Source organism: Lepus europaeus, chromosome 7 (assembly GCF_033115175.1).
Source record: "Lepus europaeus isolate LE1 chromosome 7, mLepTim1.pri, whole genome shotgun sequence".
Lineage (NCBI taxonomy): Eukaryota > Metazoa > Chordata > Mammalia > Lagomorpha > Leporidae > Lepus > Lepus europaeus.
The window spans coordinates 95,294,237-95,321,122 of record NC_084833.1 but is presented as its reverse complement, the minus strand read 5'-3'; the positions used below and the strand labels follow the sequence as shown (position 1 = coordinate 95,321,122).

The following is a 26,886-nucleotide window of genomic DNA, read 5'->3' as shown; positions in this document are numbered from 1 at the left end:
CTGGCGCTGCGCCAATCCGAAGCCAGGAGCCAGGTGCTTCTTCCTGGTCTCCCACGTGGATGCAGGGCCCAAACACTTGGGCCATCCTCCACTGCCCTCCTGGACCACATCAGAGAGCTGGACTGGAAGAGGAGCAACTGGGACTAAAACCCGGCACCCATTTGGGATGCTGGTGCTGCAGGCAGAGGATTAACCAAGTGAGCCACTGCGCTGGGCTCTGGGTCTACTTCTTAATGTTCAATGTCTGTGGCTCTTTTTGTGTCAAAAGAACAAGAATTTATCAAATAATAGGCATTTACACCTATTGAGTTATTAATTTGACATTCTTGGCCAACCTTGTGTTAAAATGCTTTGTCATGAATATTGAAGGGTACAGAAAATAGAATTGAAAAAAATCACATATATATAAATATGAGTGAATATTTATTATATGGGTACTTTGAAAAAAGTACATGGAAAATTTGCATTTTCTTTTAATTCCATTTTACATGAACTTTTTGGAGAACCTACATATATTTTATATCATCTATATATTATTTCTACCTGGAAATACAGTGAATTACTACAGCTGTATATACAGGCTCATTCTTTAATGGATTTATTCTTTTACCCATTAAAGAAATTCACTACATAAAACACCTTGTGCCAGTGATGAGTATAAATGGTATTTATTTAGTTTCTCACAAACTCCATATTTTCTTTTGCAGAACCTTTGCAGAGTTTTCTTTAGTCTGGAACTGTTTCTTTCCTCTTCTGTCTGTTACTTCTTGTCTTCTTGTTAACTATTGTCCTGAAATGTGTTGCATTTTTAAAAAGAGTTTTCTTTGTTATGGTAGATTAAATTAGCCCCCTGTTAATATTTTCATAACATTCTGCTCCTTATAATAGCCACTGTCATGTGTATTTGTACAGTTGTGGGTTATATGTACAAGTATTGATTCATTCTGTCACATAGCTCAATAAGGGCAAGTATCATTTCTGTTCTTATCAGCATTATATCTTTGTCCCTTGTTTTTGTAAATGAAGGAATAAATAAAATATGGAGCAAGATGTAAACTTTATTTTTAAAGAGGTTGGGTGTGGTTGAGGGGTAGACAGTCCAGCAGCTGTTGTGTGCTAAGTGGAAGGATAGGATTAATCACAAGTTAGTTTGAAAACCTTAAAAAGTAGGGGCATCTATCTCAGTCTTGTAGTGTCAAGGAAAGCATGTGGAGGAATTTAGATGTAAAGATAAACATGAGTGTGAGCAGATGACTAGCACTGGGGAGTAGTAGAACAGAATTTTAGTTAAAACACAAAACAAGCATGTGCAGAAGCCAACAATTAGTGGAAGGAATTGTTGAGCATATCTGGGAAAGTTCAAGTGATTCTCAGTGTCTGGATCAAGCCCTGCCGAGATTGAACTTCATTGTGACAGCAGTGGATGGTCACCAGAGGACTTTAAGCAGGGAAAGGAATGATAAGGTTTATGATTTATAAATAGTGTATTCAGAATGGATTAGATATTGGAAGAAAGCAGGAAAAATATTACTTAGGTGGTTGGAGAGATGAGGATAGTAACCTAAAAGTAGTGTCATTTAGGACAGAGAAACCAGAAGGATGTTTCACTTACAATGATATTTATAAAACACACTTGTGATTTTATTGAAATAAAATTTTATACTTGATCTGACAGTTTTCACTTAATTTTATACCCTACAACATCAAATATGTTTTTATGTCTCCTTTATATATTCCCTATTTTGGTTTAGGCATATGTAGAGTATCTTTGATTTTCTTCTAAAATATTAATTTGTCATTTGACTTTTCTTTTTTCTTAAAGATTTATTAAAACTCCAAGTTAGAGAGTAAGAGAGAGGGAGACACACACACACACACACACACAAAGAGGGGGCGGGGATATCTTCCATCTGCTGCACTAAGCTAGGCCAAAACCACGAATCACATGAGTGCAGAGGCCCAGATACGTGGGGACCATCCTCTGCTGCTTTTCCCAGGTCATGAGCAGGCAGCTGGATCAGAAATGGAGACCCTAAGACACAAACCAGTGTCCATTTGGGATACTAGTGTTGCAGACAGAGACTTTACTCCCTACACCACAATGCCAGCCCCTGTCATTTGATTTTTTTTAAACATTTAACTGATCTGGAATTTGTTACTCTTTGAAATGTGAGCTGGGATTTAATCTTACTATTTTTCAAGATGGCTACTGCCACTTATTAAATCAGCCTTTCTCTTCCCATTGAATTAAAATGCCATCTTGTAGGATATTAAAGCTTCTCACAAACATGATTTATTTCAGCAAGATAACACCTTACTTTTCTTTCCAACGTGAATACTAATGATTTTTATGTCTATCAGCATTTATTAGAAGATTCAAGATAATATCAAGTAGCGATTTTCATATAAAGTATACTTATCTAATTTCTGATTTCATTTGAAATGTTTTTAGTATTTCAGCATTTAGAATGAGGCTTACCTTTTGTCAACAGTTTTCTTACAGTTGAACTGTGTCTTTATATCTTAATTTTACTCAGACACTATTAAAACTTGAAATTCTGACTTCAGAATTTACAGATGATTATTTTTCTCATTATTTTATGAATATAGTAATTTATGCTGATGGATTTTCTGTTGAATTACCTTTTCATTCTGATATAAATGCTACTTGATAATGATATATTTATTCTTACAAAAATTACTAGTTTTAAAAAATACTTTATGTATTGTAAAGGCAGAATTAGAGGGAGGGAGGGAGGGAGAGAATCTTTCATCCTCTGGTTTACTCCTCCAGTGGCCACAATGGCTGGGGATGGGCCAAGCTGAAGCCAGGAGTTTCATCTGTGTCTGCTTTGTGAGTGCAGGTGCCCAAAGACCTGGTTCATCTTCCACTGCCTTCCCAGCTGCATCAGCAGGGAACTGGATCATAAGTGGAGCAGCTGAGACCCAAACCAGTGCCCATATGGGATGCTGGTGTTGCAGGCAGCAGCATAACCCATTATGCCACAATGCCAGTCCCTAATAATTGCTAACTTATATCTGCTGCTATTTTAGCAAATATTCATAAGAGAAATTGGTCTTAGTATACTATATCAGGTTTTGACATTCATAGTCTATGGACTTAATAAAAAGAATTGAGTAGTTTTAAATTTTTTCTACAATCTGAAAATATTTAAATAACTTTAGAATCATGCAAAGTTCAGAAGTGCAGTTCTAAAAATATAATGATATTCCTTCCCTTCTTCCCTCACTACATCCTTTCTTACCTCCTTCTTTCTCTCCCTCCCTCCTGATCTTCCTCCTCTTTCCCTCCCTCTTTCTCTCTCTCTTTCTTTGTCTCTCCCTCCCTCCCTTCCTCCCTCCTTTCCTCCCTCCCTCCCTCCCTCCCTCCCTTCCTTCCTTCCTTTCCTTCCTTCCTTTCCTTCTTTCCTTTTTCTTCTTAGGATAACATATTTTTAATTTATATAACAGTCAAGGACTTAATGTTCCACTAAATAAAGAGTTCAGCATGTTAAAAATAAAAAGACCTGAAATCAGCAGGAATACATGCAAGGGCTATAAACAATAATCAGATCAAAAGATGACCATCTCACCCATATATGGTAAATTTTAAAATAATCACAGGTCACTATGGTAGTATAACATTCATAACCATTGGTTTGACAAAGATTTAAACACACATGCTGAGTAAAAAAAGCTGGACACAGACAACACATGTTCTTATGTGTGGGAGTTAAAATAAAAAAAATGCCTCTAATTGTTTTTATTTATGTAACTTGATTTATGTCTCTCAAGATTTTATCACATAGTATTTCTTTACCTTGCTTAACATTTCTTAATTTAACTCTCTTTTTAACCGTCTTTCCCTTCCAGCTTTTTTTCCCTTGTACTTTCTCAGAATTCTTTGATTTATTTTCTACTGTCTTTGTTTACTTTTTCACTTTATAAAGAAAAGAGGTAATGTTGCTGATACCTTTGGATGTGGAAAGTCCAAAAAGCATGGGCCCCTTGGTTGCATCGCATGCTGCTGCATGGCGATGGTGGAAGCACATGTAGGAGGAGGGATCACATCCTGAACCAAGAAGCCAGAGAGATTACAGGGCAGTGCCCCTAATGACCTCCCACTGTACCTCACCTCTGAAAGATTCCATAGCACTGAGACACACCACCTGGAGGACCAAGCCTCCGGTACATAGGACTTTGGGGATTTGCTAAAACTATATCTAAACCAAAGCATCCTATGCTTATCCCCCAAATTTTCTTTTAATTTCATTTTTCCATGAATGTTTTGAAGTAAGATCATATGTGCTTATTATACCCGCACATTATACACTCAGAATATGCTGTATACACATACACACACACATCAAAGAGTATATTTGTATTTATGTGTATCGTTCAAGGTATATTATTAATCTGTTGTCTTTTTCTATTTTCTCTTACCCAAATTCCTCTAGTCTTCTATGCTGATTCACTGGTGGTTTTGTTAAGTGTTTTCTCCATTATTTTTCTCAGGGGTTTCAGAGAGTGAGATAGTCTCTGAATGTTGGCTGAGTTAGGAACATTAAGATTTCAGTTTCCCAGAATTCCACCTGTGCTTTTCTACCATCATTTATTTCCTAATGTTGCAGATGAGAAACATGATTCTTTTTTAAAATTAATTCATTTACTTGAAAGACATGGAAGTAGAGAGATAGCAACAGACAGATCAACTAAGCTCTTCTATCTGTTGGTTCACTTTCCAAATGCCCTCAATAGCCAGGGCTGGACTGGGCCAAAGCCAGTAGCCAGGAACTCAGGCAGAGTCTGCTGTGATTGTGACTCAGACCCGATTACTTGAACTATCATCTCCTGCCTCTCCGGTGCACATGAGCAGAAAGCTGGAATTGGAGTGAGGCATGACTCAAACTCGAGTACTTGGATATGGATTGTGGGCTTCTCCAGTGGCATCTTAACCACTAGGCCAAATACCCACTCTTGGAATAATGATTTGACAAAAGTGTAATCTGTATTTTAAATTTAGTTGACCAAAAATGTATCTTCTTACTGGATAAAATAATCATTTTTCTAAAAAGATAATCATCTACTAAATCTATTGAAATCCCTCTAAATTTTGGACTTGAGGTATAGTTAGTCTTTATTTTTATCACCTAGGTATTACAATGTTGAATTTTAAGCCATTAATCAAAAAATAATTAGGGAATGCCTCTGGCTCATAGTTGATAGGTATCAGCTCCTTGGTTTGAATTTATGTAACTTGCAGGTTCACTTCCTGCTTTGATATTTTCTCGTGTTCATGTGGACCAATGCCCTTGCTTGGTGTTAGGAATAGTGTCTAAAACTGGAAAGACAATGATTTCCTTCCTAGCAATAGAGCTTCTTGCACAGGATCCATGATCTTAGTGACATATTTCTGTCTACTTAATGGTTCTTGATGAAGGCAACATTTCCCATCACAAGCATGGAGCTCATAGTGTTTACAGATTTGTAAAATATATAATTTTAGCCTTCAAGTATTATTGATTCCCCTGAAAACTAATATATCTTTCTGGCTCCCACACTTCTCACCCTGTTACACTCAGTCATCTTCCCTGACACTTTCACTGAAATTACTCTGCCAAAGTTGCCCCAAGGTCTGACAAATCCAGTTGATTATTTTCTGTCCATATTTTACTTGACCTTGCTGTGGCATTTGATAACTGTTGACTGCTCCTTTGTTTTCCTCAGAGATACATGAATTCATTCAACATCCAGGGAGTATTTACTAAACAAGGAAGAATACTAGGAATTGACAACGAGCAAGACATGCATGGTTTATTTCCCCCCGTGCAGAGATTTTTCTGTTTTGATGCTGTGATTACAAAATACTTGGTATTAGCCGAGTTTCACTTTGAGACCTGGCTCTGTTACCTGGAGTTATGTGAATTGGAGCATATTTCTTAATATTCCTTACTTGTAAATAAGCATGATTAAAAATCCTTTTAGAAGGATTCAATAATCTATGAAAGTATTTATCATACTTCTTGGCACTCTTCCATTCTTACTGCAATAAACTAATTCAATCAATATGTCTTCTTGTAAACACATTGCAGCATCTTTCTGGTTGGCATCTTTGACTCTGGCCTTGGCAATTTCAAGTCCAACTTCTGCAGTGTTCATTAATTAACAACTTCCTGCCCACAGGGCTTCCAGCCATTATATACTTACTACTTATTATTCCCTTACCATGCTGGGCTTTCTACTTTCCCACTTCATTGGCACTCCACAGCAGTTCATCTCTTGGCATGCTCCTCTCTTTCGTGTTGGAATTTGGACACTACTTTTTCTTCCAGTTTCCCTTTAGCATTATCTCAACAAGAGGCAGACATTTCTCGTCCTTGTACCCCTGTAGATAACCCTTTGTGCCTCTGTACCTTGAACACAATGTAATTAAGTGATCTGTAGGAACCCATGAGAGAAAAGCACACATGATTTGTCTTGGTACTCTTACATGTGGCACAGCTGGAACTTCAAAGGATTGATAATGTTTATCAGACAAATATGTAATTGAGTGAATGTTTAGTTTTCATGAAAAAAAAGTTATTCTTCACGTGCCAGGCTAATGCTGGTGATAGGGATGTGGACGTCAATAGGACAAGGTTCCTGTCCTTAGAAAATGGACAGTCCGAGGTGGGATAGACACTGCAGGCCCATGTCCTGAAAAAGCAGATTCTGTTTCCTTTAAGGCTAAAGAGTGTCAGCCTCCAGACTCTTGCATCATTTTGAAGATGTGAATGAATACCAATTTAAAATTCTTTTACCCATTAATGAAAACGATTTTTAAAATAAATTTTGTCTCTTCAGGAAATGTATCTCTTGAGGAAATGTCAAGCTCTAACAGCACTGTGTGATATGAGCAAATGAGCATTGTTTATATATTTCAAGTGACTTACTTTTAGTAGGGGTCTGTGTCAGTCATAGACAGAACCTTGGGAGTCAGAGCTGCATGGATGGTCTGAGCTACTTTGTCTTCATTTTCTGATTTTTGAGATGAGGTTTAAAATGGAAGTCCTGGTGATTGACTTGTATAGATAGTCACAGAAGTTGAAATCATCTATCCTAGTTTTAATTTTGGAAATTGTAGAAAGCTTTGCTTTTTTCTGATCTTGTGCAGTTTAATAATTCTGAGATTAAAAATACTAGTTAGTTGAATATTGTAGTTTATATAGTATTATGTATAATATTTGATTATAATACTGAAAATAGTTAAGGTTTTCTTTATTGATAGAAAAGTAAATTTATCATCCTGGTGTGCCTTTGTGGCATTATCTGAAAACTAGATATAATTGTACCTTAAAGTACAGAATTGTTTTTTTAAAAGGAATAAGGATTTCTAGTTGATAGACTACTGTGCACACTGTTTTTATTTTGTTGCTGCTGGTTAATTTACTACCTCTTATTTTCTGGATGATTCTATGGGGTTCTGTCCTTAGAACATAAGCTTACTGCAGTATTTTATATCTGTGTTCTTAATAACTGTAAAGGAATTTTCAATGTTATGAGAAATTCAACTTAGAAGTAATTCTTCTCCTCTCCTCTGTAACCATGGACCCTAAGTCCTTTGAGGATGCAACTCTTCAAGGCTTAGGAGAAATCAATGGAATGTTTTTAGTGGCACATGGAATACTGTAGTTCAGGAGATATATTCAGATTATAGGAACTTTTACATATTCTGAATTTAATTTTAATAAGAATTTCATAATATTGAAATTTCAACAAAAGCACTGACATTGAATTTGGACATTAATTTGTATGTGTTAGAATATTTTACTTACAGCATAGTGATTGTGATATAACCATTCTGCATAAAAAGTAGTTTTAAAGAAGGAAGTGAGAATGAATTTTCAAGGAGTGATCAAGCCAAGACAATATTGTTTGATAAAGAAAAAAAGGACGAGAATTAAGAGGAAGAGATAATTAATAGTATCAAAATTAATGATAAACAGAAACAAGGTTAGGTAAGAGGACAAAAAAAGTATACATTAGTTTAAATAATTATTAAAGCAATTACAGCAGAGCAATAAGAACAGGAGCCAAAGTGAATATCATCTATCTTGTTTTCTCTCTTCCATACCGGAGAATTGGACAGATAAATGCTATTATTATCAAGTTTGGCTGGCATTATTGTTAGTAATTGCAATACATTTTGAAGAGTAATCATGTAACATGGCAATGTGAGATTACTGGTGTTATTTTTATCTTAACAGATGAATTAGTTAGCTAGCTTTGGACATCAAATATTTGAAACCCAAATTAACATGGAATGTCTTTAATAAAGGGAGTGCAGTGGAGGATGGCCCAAGTGTTTGGGCCCTGCACCCCATGGGAGACCAGGAGAAGCACCTGGCTCCTGCCATCGGATCAGCGCAGTGCGCCGGCCGCAGCGCGCTACCGAACCAATGGCAAAGGAAGACCTTTCTCTCTGTCTCTCTCTCTCTCTCACTGTCCACTCTGCCTGTCAAAAAAAAAAAAAAAAAAAAAAAATAAAGGGACTCTGACTTAGGTATTCTACTTATTTTCATTTCACATTGATTTTAAGAACTTCTTTGTCAAACTGATCTTTTTACTTGGCTACTGCAAATTATAGACTCAACAGTAGTCTCTTCAAATATTTGTTGATTTTTCACTTTATTTTAAAAATAACATTATTGGCCCTAATCTGTTGCTCTTTTCTGGGTGGAGGGGACACTCAGAATGATAAAGGAATAGCAAGCAAAACTGTAGAGAGCCTAGTTTTCAACATTCTGTCTTTTCCTTGATCCTATTTGGTACTTCCTTATAAGGTGGAGTAGATTGGACAATATGGATATGTGAAGGTATGATTTCATCCAACATCAAGTGAGAAATAATGCCATGACTCTGTGTAAACCGACTTTAGGATGCAGGCAGCTGTTTTTTATATGTTACTTTATCCTTAGGGATACAAGTTCCTTCCATATATTTCCTCAGATTACCCTCAATGGTGACTGTCATTAGATTACACGTTCTTGCTCTTAATACTTCTTAATGCATTTATGTATTTTTTTTTTTTTGACAGGCAGAGTTAGAGACAGAGAAAGGTCTTCCTTTCCATTGGTTCACCCCCCAAATGGCTGCCACGGCCCGCACGCTGCGGCCGGCACACCGCGCTGATGCCAGGAGCCAGGTGCTTCTCCTGGTCTCCCATACGGGTGCAGGGCCCAAGCACTTGTGCCATCCTCCACTGCACTCCCAGGCCATAGCAGAGAGCTGGACTGGAAGAGGAGCAACCGGGACAGAATCCGGAACCCCAACCGGGACTAGAACCCCGGGGTGCCGGCGCCACAGGTGGAGGATTAGCCTAGTGAGCTGTGCCGCCAGCCTATGTATTATTTTTCATTATAATTTCAGTAGTATAAGTTTGAGTTCCTTTTGCCAGGGTATCTGGGAGTGAGTATATATAGAGAAAACAAGAGCCTTGATGCTGTCTGGTCAGAATCCTGCTCCATTTTTGGGTCTCTTTACTTTTATGGATGAAAGAATGCAAATCATCACAAAGTTATTGCACTCCTTATTTCTTGTTTTGTCTCTCTTGAGGTCTAGTTGACCTGCATGACTTCCACTTAGATTACTAACGTAAGTCCTCTGTTTCTACTTGATAACCTTGATGTCTTTGTCTACTTATATACTAGATTCCCTCTCTGGTTGAAATTTTCCACTGAATGCATTTTGCTAAGAAATAAGATGGTCATATGGAAGGTATATAGAGACAATAAAGTGACAACTTGAGTATTCTGTGAGGGCCAAGGAAATTGATTAAAACGATTGTTGATGGCTCCAATTAGTGGAGCAGAGACTTAAGAAGGGAAAAGCCCATGCTCTGGGAGTTAGGGGAAGGAATGGATGTGCAGGCAGAGGCCAGGGGATTTTTTGGGCAGTGAACCCACCCTGTGTGATACTGCAGTGCTAGATAGATTTGTCAAAACCCATAGAAAATGCCACATCAAGCGTGAACCCTAATGTGAATTATGGGCTTTGGGTGACAACAATTCAACGGAGGCTCGTCAATTTTAACAAATGTATCACTCTCAGTGTTGATATTGTGGAGGCTGTGCATGTGTGGGGTGGGGAGAATGTAAGGAATATCTACCTTCAGCCCAGTTTTGGAACCTGAAAGTGGTCTAAAAAAATGGAGATGACAGCCGGCGCCGTGGCTTATCAGGCTAATCCTCCGCCTTGTGGCGCCGGCACACCGGGTTCTAGTCCCGGTCAGGGCGCCGGATTCTATCCCGGTTGCCCCTCTTCCAGGCCAGCTCTCTGCTATGGCCCGGGAAGGCAGTGGAGGATGGCCCAGGTGCTTGGGCCCTGCACCCGCATGGGAGACCAGGAGAGGCACCTGGCTCCTGGCTTCGGATCAGCGCGATGCGCCGGCCGCAGCGGCCTTTGGAGGGTGAACCAACGGCAAAAAGGAGGACCTTTCTCTCTGTCTCTCTCTCACTATCCACTCTGCCTGTCAAAAAAAAAAAAAATGGAGATGATTTAGGAACAAACAGATGCATTCATTCCCGTTAGTGTCTTAGAAGCATTCAGAGGGTTAACTAAAGTTGACTTTTTTTGATTCAAAATGAATTAGTTAACCTATTGGGAAATTTGTGTGCCTAAAGAAGTACCCCTCTTCACTCACTGCCTACTGTTTTTGTAAACATTCAAAAATCTGTAAGTTCAATTATTTGTATTCTGATTCATTAACATTTGTTTCCCATTTACCTTTAGGTTTGAAATTTGAAGACATTCAAGAAAGATTTGGTGAGGAGTTCTTTAATATATGCTTTGATGAGAATGAAAGAGTCCTTCGAGCTGTAGGTGGCACATTACAGGACTTTTTTAATGGCTTCGATGCTTTATTGGAACACATTAGAACTTCTTTTGGAAAACGGGCCACTCTGGAGTCACCATCTTTCCTATGCAAAGAGCTCCCTGAAGGTACTCTCATGCTCCACTGCTTCCACCCGCACCACGTCGTGGGCTTCGCAATGCTGGGTATGATTAAGGCTGCAGGAAAGAAGATCTACTGCCTGGATGTAGAGGTGGAACAGGTTGCAAATGAGAAGCTGTGCTCCGAGGGTTCAAACCCAGGCAATTGTAGCTGTCTTACGTTCCTTATCAAAGAATGTGAAAACACTAATGTCACAAAGAACCTTCCACGAGGAACCTCCCAAATTCCTACAGACCTCAGAATTAGCATCAACACCTTCTGCAGAGCCTTCCCTTTCCACTTGATGTTTGACCCCAACATGTCAGTCCTTCAGCTGGGTGAAGGCTTGAGGAAGCAGCTCCGATGTGACACTCACAAAGTGCTCAAGTTCCAAGACTGCTTCGAGATTGTCTCCCCAAAGGTGAATGCCACCTTCGAGAGGGTCCTGCTGCGGCTGTCCACCCCTTTTGTGATTAGGACCAAGCCTGAGGCTTCTGGCACTGAAAATACAGACAAGGTAAGTGACCATGGGCTTGAGATGAGGGATGGGAACTAGAAGAATGGATAATTCATTAAAATACATGCTTCTTATACTTGTAATTATTTAGACAAGTAAGATTAAAGTGCCATTTAGAAGATTACTGGTCCCTGGATGTATGTAAAAAGATTTGGCCTAATTCCCAGTCATTTTGCGTAGTGTCTGCCCCATCCATTAATTTATTTCAGCGTATAAAAATAAGACATTAATATCAGCTATTGCAATTACAAAAATGATGGGACTCAATTAAAATATGTTGGCATCAGCTCATGAATATTTCAAGTGATTGAAGTCAAGCTCTGAGAGAAATGTTATAGATTGAGTGCCACATAGTGGGGCGGCTGTTTCATTTTAAAATAAGTCTAGGTTAAAAAAACTAATTATAATCTGAATATACTCTCTTCTAAGTTTCATACTTTAGGAACATCTGGTTTACATCTTATTTTGTGTTGTAATGCAGAATAATATACTCCCCAAAAGTTGGAAAATTAAGTGACTACCTCAAAATTAGACTCCCAATGATATGTTAGTTTTGAAATAGGGACTCATTCCTTTAGGATATTTTTAGTCTTTCAGAGCATATGATGAATACTATGTATGTTTACTGTGGGTTTTCTTTGAGTCCATTTTGATAAAGTATAGGCTTTAAATTATAAGCAAGTGATGAAAAGGAAACCGATAATAAATCTTAGAATAGTTGAGTTTAAGCAAACATTCTGTTCCCCATGTGGAATATTTTAAAAAGTGAACATAAAATGTAAAGAAAAAAGTCACAGATAGTTTAACATTTGATAATGTACTTTAAGTAATTAAAAGGAAAATAATGTTAATTTTCTGGAAACGCATTTAAACGTAAGTCATTCAGTTTCCCATCGAACACCTTTATAACATGTTGTATCAGAGTAAATGATGTTCCTGGAGGCTACTCAGCTTGTTTCCAAGCATTTAGGGGAAGTTGTGTGCTGTTAGAATGAACAGGCTGTTCTGAGTGAATGGAAGGAAGAGTTGCAGAAATAATTGCAAATGCAGTGAATGAGTAATCTACATACATACATTCTGGAATACCTGCTATCATACATAAATGAGGAAGTAGCCTCTGAAAGCAGAGCCAAAGATGTTTCTGAGGATTTTATATTGCCTTAATTTCATAATTAATAATTTTTGAAATTTAAAAGTTCCATGTAAAAATTTAATTAAAGTGCTTGAGAAAGATTGGATGATAAACATTTTTTCAATATGACTAGTTCAAGTTTTAGAGGAAAATCATTCAGTAATGCTTTCATTGTGTTAAGTTCAGTGATGTGAAAAATACCTTAGGGAAGAAGTGTATTCCAGTTTGGTACTTCTGGGTATATTTTATCAGAATGGATTATTATTCTCCCTATTTGATCACACAAAGATATATAAAATAATATTTTAACTCGTGCATATTATATGTACAATTCCTAACCATTTTGGAACCTTTTCAAATGGAAAAAAAGTGTTAGATGTCTATTTTTGTCTGCATTTGTTGTTCCTTTGAAGCCAGAATTATTGTGTCTTTTTAATTCAGGGAATACAAAAGCTGTAGGTTCTGCTTTACGTTTGGCTAGGAGAGGTGGAGGCTTTTTTTGCCTTTAAAGTTGAAGTTAATAGTTTTGAAAATGTGCTTGAACCAGAATATGTTATTACCAATGTTAATTGCATTAGATAGTTTACAGATTTGAGAAAAATTAATTTAATTTAAAGTTTCTGCTCCAGATTTTCCTCCTATGTTTCATTTGGCTTCTATTTCTATTTAATTTGTATACCAGGATAAGAAATAGACATAATGAAATGATGACTCAAATGTCAAGGCCCCCTGCCAATTCCAATAATAAGGAACTGTGCTCATTGAGAAGATGCAATTATCATTTAAACATGTTAGAGGTAGTTTAAAAAAAAAGCAACAGGCAGGGTTTTTAGAATACAGATAATAATCCGCTCATCCTTATTCTGCTTATTCACCTGGGCTCACTAGGATGGAACATTTGGGAGACCACAGTTGCTCCAAATTGCTCCTTTAATCATTAAGATTGTGGCCTGGAATCATAACCAAATGGGTAATGTTTTTGAAATTATATTTCACCAAATTCCATTATGTTTTTTGTTGATAAATTTAACTTATTATTTCCCCATAATTACCATTCTTATTAATGGATAACTCCATGTTGTCTGAAGTCTCTAATTTTTAGTTGACTTTGATAAGAAAGTGCTATTTTAAAATAATTTAACATATGTGGTCCTCATCCTAACATTGAAGGCTTTCATAATTTAATTATTTTGCTTGTACACTGAGTGCTACCAAACCACCACCCATGATATTAGTAGGGGGAAAAGTCAAGAGCTTATCATGCAGCTGTATAGTAGTAAAATCATTCACACATTGAGTGTGAGCCTTTTGAAAAAACATGGGATTTGTCATTTTGAGTTGGCAGTCATGAGTTGACTATATGATAGAGGTAGAACATACTCAGGAACAATTCATTGAAATACAGATGTACCAAAGTTTTCTTCCTGGCCTCCAAAGTTTTTACATACTGCTTTCTGGGCTGTACAGATGTCAAGACTGGTCACCAGTAGCAAGGCTGTTACTGAGAGGCATCTGATACAGTAATCAGTTTAGCATCAATTCAACAGATTTGCAATCAGAAGAAACTTCCAAGTGTCTTGACCAAGCTTTTGGCCCAGCCTTTGGTTTCCTGTACATCTTCTCCAAATCATCAACCATCCATGACATAGTCTGTTTTCCTTTTTCCCCATATGGATTTTTGTGTTTTCATTTGATTTAAGCTCGATCTCCTTTTCATCATCATCTTTTCCTTGCAGATCTCAAGCATTAAATGTGACAAAATTAGTTAATTTATTAAAACAAAAACAGATTCAACATTCGGAATAAAGACTCAATTAAGAATCCATATTAATTTGTGCTGGGCATCTCAGGTCATTCAAATCTAATATTGTTCTGAGAACTGGACAGTTTATTGCATGGATCTTTGGAATTAAAAAGCCCTGCAGTGAATTTAGGAAGAAGCCTCTGCAGTTCAGTGAGCAGTTTGAGGGTTAATGTTTAGTGAAGTAAACCGAACCTTCTGGCATAGATTTCAAGACTTCTTTGTATGGAGAGGATTGTGTTTGTAGAGAGGATTGTCAGAAGTCAGAGTAAGGCTCCAGAGCTTCCTTCTCTGCATTGTAGGGTTATGATGTGTGGCAAAGTGTCTACAGATTGGGAGAGAGGTGTCTTTGACAACCATGATTTACAGCAAGTTCTTTAATCTTTGAGGGTCAGTTTTTTTTATCTGGAAATTAAGGAATTCAAATTACTAGCATTTTTACTCCTGTAGAAGTTGTACTTAACATATAGACTTGTATGTATGTTTATATTTTGAAGATCTGTTTGTTTATTTTTGGAAAGCAAGTTTTTAGAGAGAGAGAAAGAGAGAGAGAGATATCTTCCATCTTCTGGTTTACTCCCCAGATGGCTGCAACAGCCAGAGCTGGACCAGGCCAAAGCTAGAAGCCAGGAATTTGCTCTGAGTCTCCCACATGGGTGGCAGGGGCCCAAGTGTTTGGACCATCTTCTGCTGTTTTTCTCAGGCTGTTAGAGGGGAGCTAGATGGAAAGTGTAGCAGCAAGGACACAAACCAGCTCCTATATGGGATGCAGGTGTCACACAGGTGGTGGCTTTACCTGCTACACTGCAGTGCTGGCCCCATTTATTTATAATTTAAAAACAACAGGATTACATTTCAATACATAATTTTTGTACAAACAAAAAACAAATAAAAGTGGAAAACATTTGCAGTGCATGATAAATTGGTAACATAATTATGAAGGAGCTCTCAGGAACAAAGATACTAATATTACAAAGGAAGTGACCAAATAAGGAACTGAGGAAAATGAAGTAACACAAATGACTAATAAGGTTATATGCAGATGATTCCACTTAACATTAACAGAAGATGAAAGCAATTTTTCTGTTACATTATTAATGATTAAAAGCACTGATATTTTATCTAAGTGCAGTTTTAAGGAATGGAGAACTCTGATTCAAACTCTGGGAGAATTTGCTCCAAATAGGGAAAAATGTACTCATACCTTGGGTTTTGCATATACATAGTCCTGGAAATTCCAACGCATAGAAATTATTCCAAAGTTGTTAGAAAAATTCAAATTTATATGTAAGTATGTTAACCAACATACAAAATTATTAGCTAATATATCACTTCTGCCGCTTGTACCAAATTGATTATGAAAAAAAAAATGCCCTAATGATGTAGACCAAACTCCATTAATAGTAGATAACACTGCATAATAGAATTAGAATGAAGAAAGACACTTAAGTAATATAAATACTAAATTCCATAAAGTTTTACACCCTTTAAATTTACCTCTTGGGAAGTGATCATAATAATTACTTGCACTTCATCCTTCAGCACATGTTTACAATGTAAACCAATCAGACCAAGGGACTAACTTATACATTTCCTTTGTGTTAGGAGCTTACCAGCTCCTCTAAATAATACTAATAATGATAATGATAATAATAATAGTAATAATACATTTATGTAAGTTGGTTGATCATAAAGCTTTTTTTTCATCAATGTGATTTAATGAACATAGATGCATTTTCAAACAGAGATGGGGAGGAATCTCACTTATCTTTCATGAATATTCATCTTGTTATCAAAACAGAGTTAAAAATTCCAACAGTGTAGACTGCCTACCTGAGAAGATTGTTTAATCCCGTTCACCTGTAACATTGCTCTGCTTCATTCTTCCACTCAACTTTTTGTCAATACAAGAAAGTACTGGATATCAATAGATTTAATTATTTTGAGAAGTATTAAGCTCCCCTAACATTTTTCTAAACTATGGCTTGGGCCCTGTTTCTTGCCTCATTATAAAGATGGGAAGGCAGCTTGTTATAAATTCTGTAGGAGTTCTCTTTGGATCTGCCTTTCATTTGCATTCTGTCAATATTTTAGAATATCAGTTTTTCTTTTCAGATTCTCATAAGTTTGGAATCATGTTTTCATTTCCTGTATCTACTAATATCTGCTATGTTCACTTATCAGAGCATTTTGCAGTGACTTCCAAAATAAAATGGATAGATTAACTTAGGTGCCACCTGGAGCAGCAACAGATTTTGAGAAACAATAAATAACATGGATTCTTCTGGCACATTTTTTTTCTTTCTTTCTTTTTCTTTCTCTCTCTCTCTCTCTTTTTTTTTTTTTTTTTTTTTTTTTTTTTTTTTTTTTAGTAGCAACGCTTCAGAGGACTTTAATAACACCCTGGAAGGAGCCCAGCATTTGAAATATATCATCTCTGAGACAGAGCAATAGCATTGTTACTTATCTCCACTTTTGTTCTCAGGGTTGGAACCGAGGAAACGCATACCAAAAACACATTTATTTTTTAATCCTCAGACATAGCCTCACATTTGTCTTATTAATTAGAAGCTGCAAATAAATGCTGGGATATAATTTTCCAAAAACAAAGTAGGAAATATCCTTTGATTTTCTATGGTCAAAGCAGAGTCCATAACTCTCATTTGTCTTTTATAGACAGGTGCCCTCCTTTTTCTGACATAATGATTGAAAACTTTACAATTGTTTATTAATCTTACCACACCATAATGAAACTGTTCAAAGATGTTTCATCTGCTTGTCAAGAATATATTATTTGCCTTTAATTTGGGAACATATAAGCATTTCTTCCCTGTTCAGATCCTAATATTCTATTAGAGAATTTCAAATATTGAACAGTAATTTTAGTGATAAACAACTTCACATTAGTGCTTTCTATATACATTAACAGAACATAGACATAACTTCATTCAAAATTATGCTTGCTTGTGCAAGTATAAATACAGTCTTTTCAGAAATGTTTATTTTTCTCATACTGAAAGGCAGAGTGACAGAAAAGAGGGAAGGCCGAGACAGAAAGAGAATCTTCCATTGGCTGATTCACTCCCAAATGCCCACACAGCTAGGGCTGGACCAGGCTGAAATCAGGAACACGGAATTCCATCTGTGTCTCCACACTTGGGTGGCAGGGGCCCATACACTTGAGCCATCATTTGCTGCCTCTCAAGAATCGTTAGTAGGAAGCTGGATCAGAAGCAGAGTAGCCAGCCTCCAGCTGGTGCTCAGATATGGGATGCAGGTGTCACAGATGGCCTCTTCCGTTGCTGCACCACAACACCTGCCCCTATAAAATATCTTTAATATTTAGTGTTGCCTGCATTTCTCTAGACCTACTTTCTGATCTTTTAAAGTAGATTACAGATTTTATATTCTGATGCACATGATATTGTTCATCCTTTTAAAAAGTACCTAATATTAAAATGAGTGAAGAGTGCTGTTACTGTATTTTTATAGTTTGAGGACACTGTGAATGATTACATGGTGAGTTACATGTTCCTAACCATGATTCTCCTGCTCTCATTTTTTGTCACCATGAATGATTGCACCCTTGAACTTGGAAAGGAGGTGCGTCCTGTCATCCATCAGACATTATTTTGTTTTTGTGTTGTAGGTTCTGAGAGGGAAAAATTAGTACCTTTAGTTAAAAATTATGTAAAATCATTTAATTGCTCCTTTTGCTTTTCAGTTAGGATCATTTTATTTTATCCAGTAGCTTTAAATCTCAGTGAGTTAAAAGCTGAATTACTATTTTGAATATGTTGTCTACCTTTTCATGTTAATGGTGTTCTTTTTATTCATGTAAGCATCAGTATAGTGCTATGATTAGTAAATGTATATATATATATATATATATATATAAAATTATGCAGTGATCAAAGTGTTAGTTTTAGAATATTTTACTCTCCCATAGTTTCCTGTCTGTATTTGCCATCATTCCCTATTCTCTCCCTCAACCCCAGGTGATCACTAGCCTGCTTACATCTCTATAGGCTTTCCTTTCCTAGATATGAATTAATTATCAATGTATTTACATAATTTGTAGTATTTAAAATTGCGTGCAGCATATTTTTGGGGTTCATCCATGTTGTAACATGCACTAGCAGTTTATTTTTACAGCTGAACAGCATCTCATAGCATAGGTAGGTACACTACAATTTGTCCTTTTGCCAGCTGATGGACACATGATTATTTCCAGATTTTGGCTGTTAATGGGTAGAGTTTAAATGAACATGCATTTTTGAGAGTTTGTGTGCATGTACTTCCATTTCTCTTGGGCAGACTCATAGAAGAATTGCCATTTCATGTGGTGAGTGTATGTTCAGTGTTTCAAGAAGTTACCAAATTATTGTACAAAGAGGCGATGGCGTTTTCCAGTTAATCAACAATATATGAGAGTTCAACTTTCATCACATCCTTATACTTAGTATTTTTTTTTTCCTAAAGAGTTATTTATTTAACTGAAAGTCTGAGTTACTTAGAGGGAGAGAGAGAGAGAGAACTTTCATCTGCTGGTTCACTCCCCAGAAGGCTGCAACCACCAGGGCCTGGGCAGGCTGAAAACAGGAACCAGGAGCTTCATCCGGGTCTCCCGTGTGGGTGGCAGGGCCCAAGCACTTGGGCCATCTTCTTCTGCTTTTTCCAAGCCATTAAGGACATTGGATTGGAAGTGGCTCAGTTGGGACATGAACCAGTGTCCATATTGGTGGCGAGATTCTGAGATTTGTTATAACTGGTTCCAGAACTCAATCACAACTTAATTCTTGATTGTTGTAGCAACTTTTAATGATTTTCATGATTTTCCTTTTCCAAACGGATTTCATCTTACTATCTAATTAAGATTCTGAATTAAGCAACTTGATCTCTGTGTGGGTTGGGCATGATCCTTGAGTAAGTACAGAAATGGTGATGAGAGGTAGTACCGTGTATAATTAAGAATCTAGTCTCTGGAGCAGCCTTTCCCCAGTTCAAACCCTGTCTCTGCTGCATACTAGCTGGATGGCCTTAAGCAGTTCAACTTTTTAAAGCTTGTTGTCCCCAACCTAATGATCATTTAACCTTTCTTGTTCTGTCCCATTTCCTTGCCAAATTAACTTCCATAATCTTCTAACTTCCACAAAATGTTTACTACCTGTTTCAATGCTACCACCAAACACTTATTTACCATTCCTTTGTTTATTTTCTTCATTTTTAATACTTAGTTTTGACTAAGCTTGATTCCCTTTGTTAAGTTTTAGTATCATTCATTCACTTGTAGACAAAAACATCAGAATTTGGCTTTCAATTTTCCAGGGATTGTGCATGCCTTGCATGAAAATATAAAAAAAGGAACAAGCAGAGACTGCCTTCAAGTATTTGAGCAGGTTTGTAAGAAGAGTGATACTGCTTATTCTATTTTGTTTCAGAAAGCAAAACTAGAATCAAAGAGAAGATGTTATGAGGAAGTAAATTTTTGTTAAAGATTAGAGAAACCTTTCAACAATTTGAGATATTAAAAATGGAGTGAGTTGCCTTGGTGATATAGTACACTACACAACACTTGGGTTTCAAAAGGAAATTGAATGGCAGTCACTTAGGAATATTTAATTGAAGATTCATACAAGGAAACAAAGCATCTTCAAAGACAAATTATATGGTCATGTACTTTTTTTTTTTTGACAGGCAGAGTGGACAGTGAGAGAGAGAAAGGTCTTCCTTTTCTAGGTTCACCCCCTAATGGCCGGTGTGCGCTGCAGCCGGTGCACCACGCTGATCTGAAGCCAGGAGCCAGGCGCTTCTCCTGGTCTCCCATGCGGGTGCAGGGCTCAAGCACTTGGGCCATCCTCCACTGCACTCCCAGGCCACAGCAAAGAGCTGGATAGGAAGAGGAGCAACCATAACAGAATCTGGCGCCATGACCGCAACTAGAACCCAGGGTGCTGGCGCCGCAGGTGGAGGATTAGCCTAGTGAGCCGCTGCGCCGGCCAGGCATATACTTTTATAATGCTAGTTTCAAGGAATAGTGGTAGTAGCCATATTATGACTTTTTGTGGTGCTATGAGGAAGAACGTCTATTTTATTTTCATAATGAATATGATTTAATCCAAAAAATGGACATTTTGAGATTCAATGATTGTTTACAGCCCTTGTCTCTCTCATTGAGGAGCAGTGTTTTCTTTTTTTTCATACTATTTGTAAATATTTTTGCTTAGTGTAAGATTAACTATGTGACCATTAAGTAAAATAGAGCTTTGTTAAAATTAACAGTGGGAATGTGAGAAGGAGGAGGAAGAAGGGTTGCAGCATGGGTGGGAGAGAAGATATGACGAAGATATAACTTATGTTCCTAAATGTATATATATGAAATACATGAAGCTCAGATAACTTAAATAAAATTTTAAAAAAAGTTAAAATCTGTCAGGAATGACTCTTCTGTGATGTTGATGGTTGATATTAAGAGCACTTGTAATAGCATAGGAGAGCTCCTTCAAAGGATCCAGATTTCACGTTTACATGTTCAAAATTATAAGTAATAATCAACCCTCTGTTGACCATAAGCTCAGAAATCCTTCCTTTAGGAAAGGTGGGATGGAATCTCTGTATTCCTGTACATATATGGAAAGCTCATGCTATGATTCATAGCATTTTGCATCTCCATATTTTTATTTTAAATGTAAGGAATATAATTAACATAGATCTAATACTATAATTGCCATAATCATGAGTTAGAAAGAAATTCTTAAACATTTACAATAAACGTATTTGTGCTACTCTTCTATGTTTCCAAGTTAGGTTATAAATTCTTACCTTTTTGATGCTGGTAAAACTATTTTTCAGTGGTTTTGTTGCCAATTCTGTGCGCTGTGGTTTTAGAGACTTTTTCTCTACTATGAATTAATTGCTACATGAAATCGCATATAACTTTTCTATAAAATATTTATATCCTAAATCAATTCAAAAATAAAAAAAATGTAAAGTTGGAATTCTTACCCCTTAGTTCTATTTTCTGTCTACAATATACTTTGTTTTATGAGATTGTATATGTCTTGTATTTTGCATTTCAATTTGTTTTTCCATTTGTAAGTAGATAAATTACTACTTTGAAGTTGAGTTCAGATCACTAAATTCTACAAGTGAATGAATAATTTTGTCACCATATAAAAAAAAGATGAACTTGCTGGTAAGGATCATTGGACACTATAAAAATTTGTTGGATTTTCTTAAAATATTATGGAAACCTCGTGCATGGTTTGACCTTTGAGTCTTCCCCAGACATTTCTTATAGGAGAAGCACTGTTATGTGGTGTGGCTTTCTGGCTGCTGCTAAGATTTTATTGATAAGAGTCATTCTCACTGCTATCATATAACAAGTTAGAAGTAATTTAATTTGAAAAATGTGTTGAGAGCCTCCTTAACTTCTAAATATAGTGTACATGTATATCTGCTATGTTTCACTTAACCACTAATTTGATAACTCCAAGGGGAAGAGATGATTAAGTAGATCTGGTATGAACTGTTCCTTTATAATCAGAGCAAGATTGTGATCTCATATTTCCTGAGGAGGAAACATACTCTTGTAAGTTTCTTAATGCTTGTGTTATGGGTATAAAAGCTGGCTCAAGTGCTTAATATCTTCCCATCTTATCAGTAGTAATCCTGGACTTGGTATACTTGAATTTTATTTACTTTTACCATTGATGCTTTCTAAAGTATGAGGGTTTCCTGAGTTAACTTTCAATTGTATTTTCTTCCTTTCCTATTTCAACCAGGAATTGCTACCACCAAAAGATATGGCTTAATTTCAGATGTTTAAGTTTATTTAAAATACTCCATCTCCCAATTTCATGTACCCCCCCTATAATTATATCTATTTGTGTTGATTTTTTTGGTTTGGCAAAGCTGAGTTGAATAAGGCATTATTTAAGTGTACAGTAAGATTCATTGCATTTTCAGAGCAATATTTTATGACTGAGAAAGTGTTTTTGAGTGCGGGTATCAATGGTTCTTAAGATTGCTTATCTAACCAACCATTAACTTACGTATAAGATATTATATGGTAAAGGAGATTATTCTTATTACTTTTTCTTTATTTTATCCTCTATTATAAAATGTCAAAAAATTTGTCTTATCAAATATTAGAGTATAAAACTATCATCTAATTGTTTATTTTCTTACTAAAATTAATCAAAACATTTTTATTTAACTTAATTTAGATGTCCAGAATCTTTGACCCTGTTTATTCTTTCAGAACTGAGGATTATTTACAAATATTTATTTATATTTATTTATTTATTATTTGAAAGACAGAGGGACTGGACACACACACACACACACACACAGGGATTAGGGGAGAGGGAAATAAAGATTGACATCTTTTTGCTGCTGATTCACTCACCAAAAGGCTGTAGCAGCCAGGTCAAAGCCAGGAATCAGGAACTTCATTCTGATCTCCCAGGTGGGTGGCGGTGGTCTAAGCACTTGGGCCATTTTCCACTGCCTTCCCAGGCACATTATCAGGAACCTGGGTCAAAAGAGCAGCAGCCAGGACTGGAACCAGTGCTCTGATATAGGATGCTGGCATCAGAAGCAGCAGTTTAATTAGCTGTGCCGCAATGTCAGCCTGTATTTATTTATTTTTGAGAGGCAAGGAGAAAGAATGTGAGCTCCTAGCCCTTGGTTAACTCCCCAAATGCATGCAACACTAGAGACTGGGCCGAACTGAAACCAGCAGCCAGGAACTCAGTCCAGGTCTCCCATCTGAGCGGTGAGAACCGAATTCTTGAGACATCAACGCTGCCTTCCAGGACCTGCATTGAGCAAGAAGCTGCACTCAGGAGCCTGAGAGGGACATTGATCCTAGCACTCCAATAATGGACATGGGCATTTTATTCACTAGGTTAAAAGCCTACTCCAAAACTGAAAATAATTTAAAGCAAGTTTCATACCTGTTTTTATAGAATTACCAGCAGTAGGAGAGAAAAGTATATGCTCTATCTATTCTGTCGGTGGCAATGCAGATGTAAAGCAAGTTGTTTTATGACAGTCACTGTGAGGGATTGAGACTGTGAATTGAAGTTTAAAGAAGTAAAATTTTTCTGTAAATTAGGTGACTTTGGTTTTTGGTTAAAATCTCTCATTAGGTGATAGCTTAATACTCTAATATTTGATAAGATGAACATACTTTTTTGATGTTATAATAAATAAAAATATCTCCTGTACAATATTCTGTATTATTTTTTAAACAAGTTAATGGTTGGCCAGGTAAGCAATCTTGAATTCATGCTACCAGCACTCAACAGCACCTTCACACACACACACACACATTTATATAAATATATACATATATAATGATTTTAAGGATTGGATCTTTTTAAAAATTTCTCAGGATTTTAACTTGAAGAAAAATAGGGTAGAAATTAAGAAATTAAGCTGGGGTTGGCATTGTGGCATAGAGAATAAAACTGGCAGCTGCCAGCATCCCTTGTGGGTGCTGGTTCTAGCTGTTCTGCTTCCAGTCCTGCTCCTTGATGATGGCCTGATCAAAGCAGCAGAAGATGGCCCAAATGTTTGGACCCCTGCCACCCACGGGGGAGACCTAGATGAAGCTCCTGGCTTTGTCCAGGCCCAGCTCTGGCCACTGTGGCCTTCTGGGGAGTGAAGCAGCATATGTAAGATCTATTTCTCTCCCCCTCTCCGCCTCTCACCTTTTTTTCCTTCTCCCCCCTCCTCCTTTCTTCTCCTTCTCCCCCTTTCCCCCTTTCCTCTTTCCCCCTCCCCCTCCTCCCTCCAATTAATAAATTAACCTTAAAAGAGAAATTAGCCTGACAAGCTGCATAGTGCTTTCTTGTGACAATTTCAAAGTAGGATTATGAAAAGTGTTGCTAATCATGCATACTTATTGGAGTGCCTTGTATCAGATCCCCTTCTAAACGTTTTAAATATATTACCACATTTAATTCTCACAACAGTTCTGTGGGGTAGATACTTCTCTGAGGAAATTGAAGCACAAATAGCTTCCAAAAAATTATCCAAGGTTATAGAGCTAGAATATGCCTGTTGCAGACTTTGGACTCAGATGGAATGCCACAGAACCTGAGCTGTATTGTGTAGCCAGCAGTAAGCTTACACTGGCATGTTCTTCTGAAGGTGAAGGGATACCAAATAACATATTTTTTTTTAAGTTTTTAGTGCAAAACGGGACTATTTTAGACTCTGTAAGTTCTTATTCCTCAGATAAATTTGGGAAATAAGATATAGGTAACGATTCTGATTAATGCCGGAGATAAAAAGAAATTGTCCATTGATTTACTGTCAGGGTGAGCTTATAATGTTCTTCCTTTGCAATAAGTTGAATTTCTTTTTAAGTGTCACATGTTGGTAACACTTTAACTTTTCTGTGAGAACAAGTGCCATTGATGGCAAACTACATTATGTGTGATGAAAGCTGTGTGCTGCTTTTAGAAAGTTAATTTAACTTTCTGTTATAAAATTTTATAAGAAATTCTAATATACTATTTGATTTATATAATAGTCCGGAGATATATGAGATGGTGTTATTGTCACTTTAGTGTTTTACAAATGGTCTTTGGAAAATGTAAATCTGTTTTGCTTCTTAAAAATGACCTCTGATGTATGGTAGTTCTTTCAGGCTCCAGATTAATTTAATACCTTCAGACTTCTCAACCTTTGTCTCAGAAGGCTTACTTCTTCTATAACTTCCTCATCCAGTGTGATTTCACAGTGTAGTTTATTATTATGATCCCTGTTTTCTTCAATAGAGTGTTGATATATTGCTACTATCCTGACTTCATAGTTCAGTATTTACTAACATCAAAATTTAAAAATAGTCTGTTTCCAGTGCATCGATTCATTGTATGTTTCCTTAATTTTTTTTCACAACGTTGCATTTCACCTGTGCACTATGTCCAGTTGACAACGGCATGTTTATGGGGATGTGGCTGTGGGCCTCCAAAACATCCTGGGATTCCATCTGGGCCAGGCATAGGCACAATCCATTTGTGCCTGTCCCCTTCTTTTGTTATTTTTAGTCAGATTTCAGTAGTTGAATTTTGTTTATTATTCTATCGTGACATTTAAGCCATTGTCTGGCATATAGCAGATACTCAGGAAATGTGAGGGAGTAAGTGATTTTGTAATTCATTCTGTTTTGTTGTTAAGGCTGAGGTGTAAGAAGATATGTAATAGCATTTTGAAAAGCACTATTTAATTGTGAGGTATTATATTAGATAAAATTATTCATTTGCTAATTAGTGGCCATGTTTAAACTTTCTGTTAATGTAAGATAATTTGATTGCAAAAATAATATTTCTGTAATTTACTTGTCACTACACTCTGGCATGATACGAAAGGAGCAAAGTAGAATTACAAATAAAATCCTAATGGAATCATCTCCTAATGGGTCCCCATTTATGGTTATTAGCCCAGTGTTAATCAATGTCCATAACATAAGCAATTCAATCTTATTATTTTTGTCTTTGTTTTGTAGCCTTTTTCTACAGTGGGTATCCAAATTTCCACCTCCAGTCCCCAATAGTCTTTCTTTCCTTTTATCCTTTGTCACTGCTGCCCACGTATTTTCAGTTAGGATTCAGTTCAACATCATTTGTTGAGCACTTATTTCATTCTATTAGTATTAGCAGTACATGTATAAATATGATACGGTCTCACTCCTCAAGAATCTCATCTTTCATTAGCCATGCTGTATACATTTTTTGTTTCTATGTCTTTCTCATTAAACACTGAGTTTCTTAAGAACCTAAACTATATTCTGCCCACCTGTATTTCTTTAGCTTCCAGTACAGCATAAGGTGGGAATTCAGCCTTTGAATGGTAAACTCAGACATTTTCCTTCATTTTGAGAGCACAAATAAAAGTATTTAATATGTAAACCTTAACTAAAATTCTTTCACCTTAACATTTTAAAGTAAGTGGGCAGGTGTTTATCTTCCTCATTTTATTGTTGAGGGAACAGAGTCAAATGTTATGAAAGATCTCCCATAGCCTGTGATGCTAGCATGCCTGTCTGCTGATACCTGTCTCAAAGTCAGTTTCATGGTTCTTGGCAAAATAACAAAGTGCTAATAATTGTACAACTATTACGAGTTCAGAACTTTTCCACTTTGTATAGAATAACTGAATTTTTGGTGCTGAGTTTCTGTGCACTTGATGACAATATTGTATTTGCACAAAGAAATAATGCATCTCTTTTACTAAATCAGTAACTTCACTAATTCCTGAAAGTCTATTTTTTACTTGTTACTCTGTTGTACTAGATATTAAGTACATAATGATAAACCATCTGTTGTTAATGAGCTTCCACCTGAATGAAATGTAAGGCCAAATATGTGGGTACTTCAAAATATTCATGGAAAAGGGAATTAAATTATGTTTATTTTATTGCAAAAACTTGTGAAATTCATGCCTACTAG

The 26,886-nt window shown here is 36.6% G+C and overlaps 1 protein-coding gene across 1 annotated transcript in view; it reads left to right on the top strand.

The window, feature by feature from the left end:
• The window catches only part of GUCY1A2 (guanylate cyclase 1 soluble subunit alpha 2), a 364,010-nt gene that overhangs the window by 81,756 nt on the left and 255,368 nt on the right, over positions 1–26,886 (top strand). The window contains exon 4 of the mRNA XM_062198341.1: positions 10,771–11,489. Within this exon, the coding sequence (XP_062054325.1) occupies positions 10,771–11,489 (719 nt within the window). The remainder of the gene's footprint in view (positions 1–10,770; positions 11,490–26,886) is intronic.